General features: G+C 47.1%; 2 protein-coding genes across 3 annotated transcripts; one reads left to right on the forward strand and one right to left on the reverse strand.

Moving 5' to 3' along the window:
- The first annotated feature begins 3,583 nt into the window (after positions 1–3,583).
- LOC119325353 (60 kDa jasmonate-induced protein-like) lies at positions 3,584–4,718 on the forward strand. The gene is made up of 2 exons (XM_037599107.1): positions 3,584–3,893; positions 4,014–4,718. The coding sequence occupies exons 1-2, from the start codon at positions 3,663–3,665 to the stop codon at positions 4,635–4,637; spliced, it is 855 nt and encodes a 284-aa protein (XP_037455004.1). The 5' UTR covers positions 3,584–3,662; the 3' UTR covers positions 4,638–4,718.
- A 1,191-nt stretch (positions 4,719–5,909) lies between these two features.
- LOC119325352 (60 kDa jasmonate-induced protein-like) lies at positions 5,910–7,244 on the reverse strand. 2 transcript variants are annotated; one of them, XM_037599105.1, is made up of 2 exons: positions 7,122–7,244; positions 5,910–7,003 (listed from the first exon to the last, which is right to left on the reverse strand). In XM_037599105.1, the coding sequence occupies exons 1-2, from the start codon at positions 7,207–7,209 to the stop codon at positions 6,144–6,146; spliced, it is 948 nt and encodes a 315-aa protein (XP_037455002.1). In that variant the 5' UTR covers positions 7,210–7,244; the 3' UTR covers positions 5,910–6,143. The 2 variants fall into 2 exon arrangements, with proteins under 2 accessions (XP_037455002.1, XP_037455001.1); XM_037599104.1 differs by having other exon boundaries at positions 7,110–7,209.
- Positions 7,245–12,658: the final 5,414 nt, after the last annotated feature.

Raw genomic sequence — 12,658 nt, forward strand, 5'->3', positions numbered from 1 at the left:
TGTCTTGCTCAGGAAGACGAGACGACGACGACTACTTGAAGATGGATTAAGATTCCACCTAGACCCATCCCGATGATGCTTCTAGCGTTATCGAAGGGTGTGTGAAGGTTTGTCTCCGGCAGATCCTGTGGAATTCGGTCAGAGGAGAACCATATCCTCTGTTGAATTACTGCTCGAAGAATATTATCAAAACCATCAAAGGACCAAGCATGAATATATGGACAGTTAGACGGAAACATGAAGAGTAGAAAATCATGTTCTACGGTTCATATTTCAAAATAAAATCTGGGCTAGAAACACATGAACATGAATTTTCTGCAATCGACCTCAAATACATTCACATGAACAATAAAACACAAAGAACAATATTTAATAGAATTAAAATAATTTGAAATTTTGTCGCTCAAGTACACCAGCATGTCCCTGGTTTTTCGTTCTTGTTCACGTGGGTGCATTTGTGTTCGAGATTAGAGTAACACTTTATTTTAAAAAACTCAGTTTTCATCGAAAACTATGCTCGCCCGCAGGTAAATTTAACATGAATCTCCTGCTCCCATTAGGCTAGTCAATAGTGGGGAGTAATTTAGACTAGTAACAATCCATAGTGGTATGTTAGAGCAACTATAATAAGCTTACGTAAGCAGGCTATAAGGGTTAAGATATTATTATTCTTCTAACATGGAGGGAAGAGAAGAGGGACAGGGATCGTCTGGCGTACTGCAGTGTGCAGTTCGGTCACTGACATGTGGGCCCGTCAGCCGGATGGCCCACATGCCAGTGACCCAACTGCACCCTGCCGCACGTCAGGGGAGTTGAGTCCAGAGAAGAGGAGCCGACTACAAAATAAGAGCCGACTAAAGCACGCACTCCTAGGCACTATGTGAGAGTGAGAGGTGGTCAATTTATTAATGAAGTAGTACATCTTTATATCTTACTATTGTACCTGGCAACTACAAGGTTGGCTATAGATGACATGGCAAGCTCATATAGCCATCGGTTGGCTGTACTATTAAAAATGCTCATAGTAGGTATCGTCATATGTGTGATACATAAACATCTTCATTTATTACTTTATAGAGTCATTCTCTTTAAAGAAAAGGCATATGTCCGATTTTATAGATAAAGCCACACGGCAGAGTAACAAAACGCAGCAACACGAATGATCACGACCGGACATAAAAGAGTACCCGGCCAAGAACCAACGGCGCGCAGACGGTAATATATTATCTTATTCTATTTGTCTCTCTCTCCTCATTAATTATTTGCCACATTAGTTTTTTTTCGTTTATGTGGCATCTATGCTAGAGCATGGTTAATAGATAGACAACTACCGGTTATATGAAGCTGCCACATCACATATAGTCGACTTAAGAGTCAACACGTATAGTACATATTTGCTAAGAGTACTACTTTATTAATACATGGCCCACGTTACACTCTAACAATGTTTTTTTAAAGCCCGTGCTACAGCCGACTGTTAATCTATCGTTTGCTTCCCTTCTCTCTCATGCAACTCACCAGAAATATACTAGTGTAATTGCTCTTATTATCTATGTTACTCCCATTATGATCAGCCTGATGCACAGGTGTAGGTGCAAGTAATTTGAGCTAAAAAGAAAAGGAAGTAGGTAATTTGGATGAGGTGGCTTTTGGAAAGAAAAGAATTGATGAACTGCCCCTTCGGTGACGCCCGCGAAGAGGGGATCCTTAGAGCATCTCTAGCCATTGGCCCCTAGGGGGCGCGTAAAATCACCGTCTGGGGGCGAGCCGACGCTAAAAATCAGCATGGGGCGACTGGGTTCCCAGCCGCCGACCCCAGGGCCGCCTCCCAGACACCGTTTATGTTTTAAAAAAGGTATTCAGCTAATTAGACAAATTATTTGGCTAAAATTCGGCAAACTGGACATATGTTCGACATGTTCGACATTTTACATAGCAAAGTTATTTAAAAAAAGGCCGCAACTACAACCTAAGGGTCGAAGAAGTCGCTGAGCGCGGCGAAGTCCTACGTCGCAGCCATCCTCGCCGTCGTCGGCGGCGGCCTTCTCCTCCTTGACGTGGCCGCCCCTGTTGGACCCCTGCTCGGCGTCGCCCTGGCGGACAGGCGGCGGCGGCGGCGCGTCGTTGTCGCTGTCGTCGAGGACGACGACGCCTCCCTCGTCGCGGCCCCGGCGCCGAGCTTCGAACTGCTTTAGGGCGCGGCACTAGCGCTCCATCTCCATGGGTCATTGCATGCCCATTTCAAGGCCGCCGCGTCGTCGAGCTCCCCGCCTGTGATCCCGGGCTCCGTCTTCACGGCGGCGAGCCCCGACTCCGTCTTCGGTTTGACGTAGCGCGGGGGAGCCGAGGAGGAGGTGCGCCGGGCGCCCTCATTGATGATGATGCCGGCGCTGTGGGTGCGCCAGCCGAGCGGCGTCTCCGCTGCGGGCTCGGCCTTGACGCCGAACACCGTCGGCGAGCCGGAAGAATGGGAAGAGGAGCGGAGGAGGAGTGAGTGGAGGAAGTCGATGAGGAGCCGAACCTCCTGGGCATCCATTGCCCGGCGCTCCGGTAGGGGACCGGGGTAGCCGCAGCGATAGGGTATATGCCACTCGCGGGTCATTGCCGCCCTCGAGGTACTCCAGCACGTTGGGGAGCGTGCAGCCGGGGGCGCACCACCATACGCGGCGCCCCTCGATGTTCTTGACACCCCACCATCGGCGCCCTGTTGGTTGACGCCAGCCTCTGCGCCTGACGGTGCTGGAAGTACGCCACCCACGACGCGTGGTTGTCGGCGGCGTACTGGGGAGGGCACGCTGCTCCTCCGTCAGGGACGCTCCCACGCGGTCGACCTCGGCGGCGAAGATGGCGGTGCGCGCCTCGACATCGGGCACCGGGAGAATGGGGACGCCCCCGTTGCCGAGCCTCCACCCCGTCGCCCGGCGTGCATGTCGGTGGCGCCGGGATGTTCGCCTCGAGGAGCAGCCTGGCCTCCCACTCGTTAAGCGAGCGGCGGCCGAAGCTGTTGGCCGCCGCCGTGTAGCCGGGGAATTGAGCGGCCATCGGATGGGCTTGGGAGAGAGGGGGAGGGAAGAAACGTCGACGGGCGGCTGCACATGGGGAGAGAGGCAGGGCTCGGCGGAGGTCGGCGGGCGGCTGTGGGCTGGTGTGGCCAGAAGCGAGGGGAGGCACTGGGTTTTATAGCCCCGCGCCATGTGTACGCGTGGCGGGAGGGGAGGCGTCGCCGCGCCGCCCGTGATGAGGAATCAATGGCAAGGATGACCGGCGGCAGCCTTGCCATTGATTCCACACGGGAAACCGAGGCGTTCCGAGGACGACGAGGCGCGCGTCGGTGACTCGACAGGCCCGTGGCTCTTTCGCGCCAAAACCGCTCGCCCCGGCGCCACCGGGCGCCCTCAGCGTGCCGGGTTCGGCCTGGGTCCGCTGGCGCTAATTTCGACCCAGGCCGACGAAAAACAGGCTTCTGGAAACGCGACTTGGCCGTTTTTCGGCGTCGGCGTGAAAAAATCGCCTGGGGCGGTGCTGGGGGCGCTGCTGGAGATGCTCTTATATCCTGGATGAGATGAGGTGAGCATCTATCGTTAATTAGTAACGTGCTGGAGCGACAAAGCCTCCATATCAGACTCGGGTCTTGGTGGCCGGCCGGCGACGAGGCCACACCTATGGCGGACGACGCCCCGACGGACGAGCAGCTGCTCTCCTACGCCGACCTATCCAAGAACGGCCGCGACATGGCGGAGGTGTTTGCCGTGTGCGTCCCCGACGCCGCTGGAGGGCGCAGGCCACCGCCGTGCGGCATCATCTCCTTCCACGGCGGCAACTGCTGCAGCGACGTCATCTACAGCCGGAGCCGGCCTGACGAGCCCGGCTACCCGCAGGCCTGCGACAGCCAGGTTCCAATTCTGCTCTGCTCTTTTGGTATCAGCCATCTTTCTTGCTACTTTGTTAGAAGAGCACAATCAACTTGTCGGATATTTACAGTTGAAAGTTGATTCTGTAAACTAAAACTGCAGGGGAACATCGTGCTAACTGGTCCATCAGTGGCCACCTCCGCATACGGGCCTGTCGTCTTCAACCTCCAGCTCCACGACAACAGCCAAGAATCCCCCTCGCAGCAAGATAAGGAGGAGGTGGAGGAGGACACCGGGAGGCTACTCTGCGACACCGTCGGTGGCAGCTTCTCCAACTACAACAGGGCCATAGTCGAAACAGTTAGCACTCGCTACGGCCCCGCCGACGTGACCTACGCCGTCCTGAGCAACGGCGTCGAAGGCCGCGTCACTGTGAAGCTCGCTTGCTTGGATGGAGAAGGCCCCGCTGGCGTTCTGGGGAGGATCGTCGCGCGCAGCAAGCTGTTCAACGCCGGCTGCGTGCTCTTCTGCAACGAGCACGGCGATGGCAACAACATGCGGGTGGGATCCGGGGAGCTGGTTCCGTTGGCGAGGCATGTCCTTGCGGTGCCATTGCACATGCCGCTCACGGTTGAGCTGGACCTGCGTCGCGACTCCGGCGATGAGATCGTGAGAGGTGCTGTCGCGTTTCATCCCGCGACCGATGGTCAGCATATGGAACTTGTCATGGGCGCTGGTGGCGCTGTAATTGAAGTGTCAATCTCATGGTCAGACTACCCATGGTAGTGCATGCCCATCACCCGTTAGCGCTGCTCATTATTACTGGGAAGGACCACAAATAAGTGTTGTTTGATTTGAGTCACGTAATCTTCTTTCTTTTACTTTTATGTAAGACTATTTAGCTACTGGATACTATTATGTCTTAAATAAAAGTAGTTGTCTGCATTGTATATGATGCAGAGGACGGCCAATAACCCTCCTTTTCTTTCAAAAAAAAAATTAAGCGCGTGGGTTGAACTACTAATCGATTACTCCCTCCGTTTACTATTCTAAGATGCTTTCGATATTTTCATATGAGCTGGACTGAAATGGGTGAACAAACACACTAAAACGTGTATGTATACACTTGATTTTCCAAAAAGTTAGAACACTTTATAATAGTGAAGGGAGGGAATGATTGCAGATGTTACATCTACGGACTAATGCATACCAAAATTAAGTTATGAGATGATGTGTTGATATTTGGTTGGAAGTTACGGGGAACTGTTGCCAATAGTGAAAATCAGGTGGAGAGATAAGTGGGGGAAGAGAGCCCGTATAATACAATCCGTATGTTTAGTACTTTTGGTCGTTACTCGTATGTACGAAAATATTCTAGTTTTTCTTTCAGCTTTACCATTTTTGGCAGGCGCTTTGGCAACGAAGGAGGTCAGCGGCGGGCGATGCGGTAGTTAAGGCATCTCCAACTCCGACCCTCAAACTGTCCGCAACCGTCTGGCCATGATGCGGGTCAGCGTTGGAGATGCCCTTAAGCACAACAATTCTCTGGATCCCAAGTTGTAATTTTTATTTTGTTGCGGTTGTCTATGTTGTTGTGTAAGGGTTCATGTCCCCTTTGGTACTCTCTCGACGGTTTATGTGTGTGCGAGTGGTGCTTGTAGACATGTGCTACTTTGGCTGAGTGAAATGAGGCAAGTAAATAAGAAACCTCAATCCATGAAAAAAACCTCCATCATGCAAATCTGAAAAAGATATACTGTTTGATAGTTTTGGTACCCATAGGAGAAATTAGTGCAGTACAATTAACAACAAATACTCCCTCTATTTTTGTATACAAAGCCACTTTGTTTTTGTGTCAAACTTTTACTTATAATTTTAACAAATAAAATATGGATTATATGTCATAAAAATATATCATCGGAAAGTTCTTTGAAATGTGCATCCGTTGATATAGTTTTTGTAACATATAACTCACTTTTTGTTGGTAAATTTTAAAGTTAGACATAAAAGTATGAATTGTCCTTGGAGCCCTTGATTGCAACAACAAATACAAGTAAATGAAATAAAAAGTTGCAGCCCTTGGTAGTATAGATATGAGAGAATACGTAGATAGAATAGTGTACATAACTTAAAACTTGGTAGTATAGTTATGAGAGAGAATACGTAGATAGAATATTGTGCATAACTTAGAACTTATTTGCCGTCTTCTTACATGCATGCATGATGCCTGCACGGATTGTTTTGCTTGAAAACAGCAAACACTTTTATTCTTGGACGATCGTTGTGTTGTGACTAAAGAGGGGTAACGATGGCTGAGCTCTTTGCTGGGTCTTCTTGACCATTCACCAGTAGTCCCCAGAGGTGCTTGATCCAGGACAAGAGGCTCAGCGCCGGTGGGTTGTTGAGCAGAAGCTCGACCACCGCCAGGGCTTCTTCCCCGGTGCTAATCCCGGCGCTCGCCAAGTTCTTGAACCACTTGGCATCGTTCTTGTAAGCGTCGCGCTTCCATCCTAGCAGGGCCTTGGAGAGGTCACCCCAGTTGGTGATGAAGTTCTTGACGACCGTACCGGCGATGGAGACTCCGGCCGGCTCGTCCCAACCTGTGATCACGGCATCGTACACGGGGGTCAACCTAGCTGCCTCGGAGAGGACCACGCAGAGGGTCGCCACGGCCTTCTTGAGGTCGGCGTTGACGTAGGACTTGTTATTGTGGTTCCAGAGGGCGCCGGCTGCTTCCGATGTGGTGTACTTGCCAAGCTTCAAGGTGGACAGGTTGGTGGCGCCGCCGACGAGTGTGGTGTAGTGGCCGTCAAAGCCCAGCGGCGTGGCGTCCGGAAGGACACTCGTTTTGCCCTTGGTGAGCTTGAACCATTTCCCACCGGCGTTGGTGAAGGCGAAGATGTAGACGTTGTCGCTGCGGATGGCCACCTTGGGCGCCGCGCCGCCCTTGCCTTTCAGCTCGACGTGGATCCATCTCGGCGGCGGCTTGTCGGCGCCGGTCTGCTTGGCGAGCACAAGCCGCTGTTTCCCCTTCTTCTCGCCCACCATGTCTGCATTACTGCCGGGCAACTTGCTACGTAGAGTCGAGATGAACGTCGCGTACGAGTCCGACAAGACGTTGAACGGCACTACTTCTTGAGCCATGGCTGAGCCTGCAGTTCAAACTGAAAGGTAAATATGCATGCAGCGCTAGTCCCTTCATCAAACCAGTATGTGATGAAATGACACTGCTGTAATTTAATTTATCAAGTGAAGAACCGGGTAGATAACCAGTGTTGCGATCGCTGGCCGTTACGGTGTTGAGTGCACGAAATAGCAAGTGGGGGTGTGCGTGCTTAAGTACGCGTCGTGGATGCATGGCAACGGGTACGCACACTAGGTAGTAACAAAGCTTATTAGCTTCAAAGCTCCCATGACAAAAGAGTTCGTCGCAGGTCGACCTCCACGTACGTACGTCTCACTGCAGATGGATGGGACTGAATTAATTAGTGCTGGTGACTACTTAATTGCATGACAGGCACCAACACCCGGCCGGATGTGCATGCATTTCAAATAGTAATTGCTTGCCTTCCATTCAATCGTTGCACGACGAGTATCAACGTAAATTAGTATCATGCATATGATACCGAATATTACCTTTGGAGGCCGAGCTCCATGGAGCTCGGGGAGCTTGGTTTTGAAAAATTCAAAATTCCTCAAATTTCATATTTTCTATGTTTCAAAAATTCTAAAAAAGCATAGATATACATGGAGGCATAATGCATGTATGTGTAAATTTTCACAATGAAATAGAAATGAGTGCTGTGCAAAAAAGACAAATCTGAGGCATTTTAACATATGATACTATTCGTCCTCCCAGGCCATGACTTTGTCTTTTTGTACAAATAGCATTTCAATATAATTCATCCTAAATTTTTACACACGTATACATTTCATCCTTGTATATTTTTTCAGATTCTTTTGAAATCAGAAAATTTGAATTTTGTTTGTTTCAAAAATTCCGGGCTCCATGGAGCCCGGCCTCCAAACGTCTGTTCTCCATACGATACTACCTTTATATTATATACTCCCCCCGCCCACAAATAAGTATACGTTTGGCCTTTAAAATTTATGCACAAGAGAGTGTACTTATACCTCCCCAATGCATGCACTTCAAATTTAAAAAAAAATGTTTCTTTCATCACACGGTAATCATGACTAATAACATTAAGCACATGGTCTCCTTATTTTCTACATGCACTTGGCTCATTGGGGGTGTGATTACTAAAGAGGATATAGATGGTGGCTTGCACCTTTCCAATGCATTTTTCGCTCCAGTCTATAATCTGCCCTAAAATTTCTATGTACACTTATTCATGGACGGAGGAAGTAGGATCATAGGTTGGTATCATGTATGGAAAATACCCTTTGGAACATGGTGGTAACTACACCTGGTTACATATTATATTTTAAATCTTTTTAGAAAAATCAAAACGTTCCAAAACTTTTTACAAACAAACTTGAGCTATCGTTTCCTGCGTACGAAAATATTCTCCAACGAAATATTCTCTGATAAAATTATGACAAAAATGACAAATATTGTCTGACAATAGCGTGAACGCCATGACAAATTTGTTTTTTTACGTCCACGACAACACGAAAGTCATTTCTTCTTGAAAGTTTTTATACGAGTGCAATAATCGCAAAAAGTTTCAGATTTTTTTACTTTCTTACAAATTACTTTTTTATAAATTCAGGTGTAACTACACCTAAGAGCCATACGTTCCCGTCCTATCATGTATGACCTTATTTATTGTCATGCATGACACATCACATCATTTAATATGATACAATATCATATCATTATATTCAATTCTCTCTTTCTTCATTTAACTGTATGCCACGTCATCTAATTTGCGTAGTTGGCATGCATGATACTTCATATGATACTCCCACTACATCCAGGCTGATAGCATTGACTATTTATTCTCCTATTAGTTACTAATGATGATTTTTTTCCAACAAATGACGCTTTTATTAACTTAAAATGTAGCGTCAAGTGGATACAAACCATGAGGAGTAAAGCCCGGCCTATGCATAACGAAGATGTACACAACAAAACACCACAAGACTGATAACAATAAATAAAAATAAACGAGAAACTGACATATCAGCAACAGTAGCTAGTCATATAGGACCGACACTATGCCTATGTCAAAGAAGGTGATGGACTGATCCAGAGATTATGCTGCCACTCATATTGTGTAAAAACCTCCTTGGCCACCCGCTCCAACAGCATACACATCACCCTGAACAACAAACAGCGGTTGCTACACCATTCTTTATAATATAAACCACATAACAAGTGAGTGTGTACAATGGAAAATATCCTGCAAAGAAAAAATGTTCATGTTACTAAAAACAAAGTTATTTCTACATAACTAAAGCGACCATAACAAGGCATACACTTTCACCCTTAATAACGTCATAAACCTACTTGGAATACCATCCAACCAATGAAACAAATATTGGCAACACTTGTGGGCGGATATAAATTAGACGCTATGTGAATGATTAACCATGTAATGTTGGGGAACGTAGTAATTCCAAAAAAAAATCCTACGCACACGCAAGATCATGGTGATGCATAGCAATGAGAGGGGAGAGTAATGTCCACGTACCCTCGTAGACCGTAAGCGGAAACGTTATGACAACGCGGTTGATGTAGTCGTATGTCTTCACGATCCGACCGATCCAAGTACCGAACGTACGACACCTCCGAGTTCAGCACACGTTCAGCTCGATGACGATCCCCAGGCTCCGATCCAGCAAAGCTTCGGGGATGAGTTCCGTCAGCACGACGGCGTGGTGACGATGATGATGTTTTACCGGCGCAGGGCTTCGCCTAAACTCCGCGACGATATGACCGAGGTGGAATATGGTGGAGGGGGGCACCGCACATGGCTAAGGAACGATCCGTAGATCAACTTGTGTGTCATGGGATGCCCCCTGCCCCCGTATATAAAGGAGCAAGGGGGGAGGAGGCCGGCCCTAGGAGGGGGCGCGCCAAGTGTGGAGTCCTACTAGGACTCCCTAGTCCTAGTAGGATTCCACCTCCCTTGTTGGAGTAGGAGAAGGGGAAAGAGGGGGAGAGGAAGAAGGAAAGGGGGCTGCGCCCCTTGTCCAATTCGGACCAGAGGGGGGGCGCAGGCCTCCTTCCTTTTGGCCTCTCTCCTCTATTCCCGTATGGCCCAATAAGGCCCATATACTCCCTGGCGAATTCCCGTAACTCTCCGGTACTCCGAAAAATACCCGAATCACTCGGAACCTTTCCGAACTCCGAATATAGTCGTCCAATATATCGACCTTTATGTCTCGACCATTTCGAGACTCCTCGTCATGTCCCCGATCTCATCCGGGACTCCGAATTCCTTCGGTACATCAAAACTCATAAACTCATAATATAACTGTCATCGAAACATTAAGCGTGCGGACCCTACGGGTTCGAGAACTATGTAGACATGACCTAGAACTATTCTTGGTCAATAACCAATAGAGAAACCTGGATGCCCATATTGGCTCCTACATATTTTACGAAGATCTTTATCGGTCAAACCGCATAACAACATACTTTGTTCCCTTTGTCATCGGTATGTTACTTGCCCGAGATTTGATCGTCGGTATCCAATACCTAGTTCAATCTCGTCACTGGCAAGTCTCTTTACTCGTTACGTAATGCATCATCCCGTAACCAACTCATTGGTCACATTGCTTGCAAGGCTTATAGTGATGTGCATTACCGAGAGGGCCCAGAGATACCTCTCCGACAATCGGAGTGACAAATCCTAATCTTGAAATACACCAACCCAACATGTACCTTCGGAGACACCTGTAGAGCACCTTTATAATCACCCAGTTACGTTGTGACGTTTGGTAGCACACAAAGTGTTCCTCCGGTAAACGGGAGTTGCATAATCTCATAGTCATAGGAACATGTATAAGTCACGAAGAAAGCAATAGCAATATACTATACGATCAAGTGCTAAGCTAACGGAATGGGTCAAGTCAATCACATCATTCTCCTAATGATGTGATCCCGTTAATCAAATGACAACTATTTTGTCCATGGTTAGGAAACATAACCATCTTTGATAAATGAGCTAGTCAAGTAGAGGCATACTAGTGACACTATGTTTGTCTATGTATTCACACATGTATTATGTTTCCGGTTAATACAATTCTAGCATGAATAATAAACATTTATCATGATATTAGGAAATAAATAATAACTTTATTATTGCCTCTAGGGCATATTTCCTTCATGTAATACACGCAATCTTGCACTGGAAAAAGAAGTGTTTGTTGATTATCTTGTTGTGAGTATAAAAACTACACTTCTTACGTCCTTGCCAATTGCGACGGACAAGGTGGTCTTTGGTTAGCACACCTCTCGTCCAAAGATGCCACATGAAAATTTTCACTTTTAGTGGAGTCTTCAACTTCCCAAATTTTCCTGTTATTATCCACTTGGACCTCCGAATGCGTGAGCGCATGGTACATAGAGTCGACTGTGAATAACCTACATGTAGTGAGGTTCTAGCGAAACGCATCATGTCCTTATGTCAGGTTAATCGAATCCAATATGGATAAAAGATTTTGTCATGACATAAGATGGGGGCCGATCAAATCTTACCTGAAAGAAATATCCGACGGGGATGCAATCAGGACATGTGCAAGAGTATCATTCTTACCGGGAACAATTCGGTTCAAATCTGGATATTATGCTTGGAGTCTAGCATTGCTAGCCAGTTGTCCTCCCAAAAAAGAATATCCGACCCGTCATTTATCATGAAGGATCGAAAATAGAAAATATGCTTCTTTACCGCCATTAGACCAACACAAAAGTGCGAGTCACCAGGTTTTTAATAGGCCTGAGATGAAACCGTTTAGCCTAGATACTTATTGCGCAAGAGGGTTTGCCAAACGCCATCCTTAGTAAGTAGTTTGAACAACCATTTACTAAGTCAGGCATCATTCTTGACCTGCAGGTCATGGATGCCAAGGCCGCCTTGGTCTTTTGGTCTACAAACCATACTCCATTTGACCATCATGTACTTTTTGTTTTCACTGTCTCCTTGCCAAAAGAATCTCTATCTAAAATAATTCAGCCTTTGCAAGGCCCCTTTTGGGATTTGAAAAAAAAGAAAGCATATAGAGAAATCATATTTGTGAGGACTAAATTGATCAAGACTAGCCGTCCTCCAACAGAAGCAATTTGCCTTTCCAACTACTCACTCGTTTCTCTAAGCGCTCCTCTATATATTTCTACTCCGCATTTGTGAGACGTCGATAATCAATCGATATTCCCAAATATTTAATTGGTAATTGGACTTGTGCACAACCAAACAAGTGCGTGTAATCGGCCACGCCTCACTGGCTTCTCCAAAGCAGAACACTTCATTTTTATAGAAGTTAATTTTAAGGCCCAATATTTGCTCAAAAACTGGAAGCAATAGTTTCAGGTTTCGAGCCTTGTCAAGATCATGTTCCATAAACAAAATATCATCGACATATTGCAGAGTAAAGAGGCCACCATCCACAAGGTGTGGTACTACTCCTGCAATCTGACCGTCCTGCTTGGCATGATCAATCAGAATAGCCAATAGTAATGTTAAATAACATTGGAGACATTGGGTCACCCTGGCGAATTCCTTTTTTGTCTGAAAGTAATGACCTACATCATCATTGACCCAGATAGTCAGACTACCTCCAGTGCCAGAAATTCTGGATTCACTTGTGCCATTTATCAGAGAATCCTTTCATCCTCA

This window comes from Triticum dicoccoides, chromosome 6B (genome assembly GCF_002162155.2).
Source record: "Triticum dicoccoides isolate Atlit2015 ecotype Zavitan chromosome 6B, WEW_v2.0, whole genome shotgun sequence".
Lineage (NCBI taxonomy): Eukaryota > Viridiplantae > Streptophyta > Magnoliopsida > Poales > Poaceae > Triticum > Triticum dicoccoides.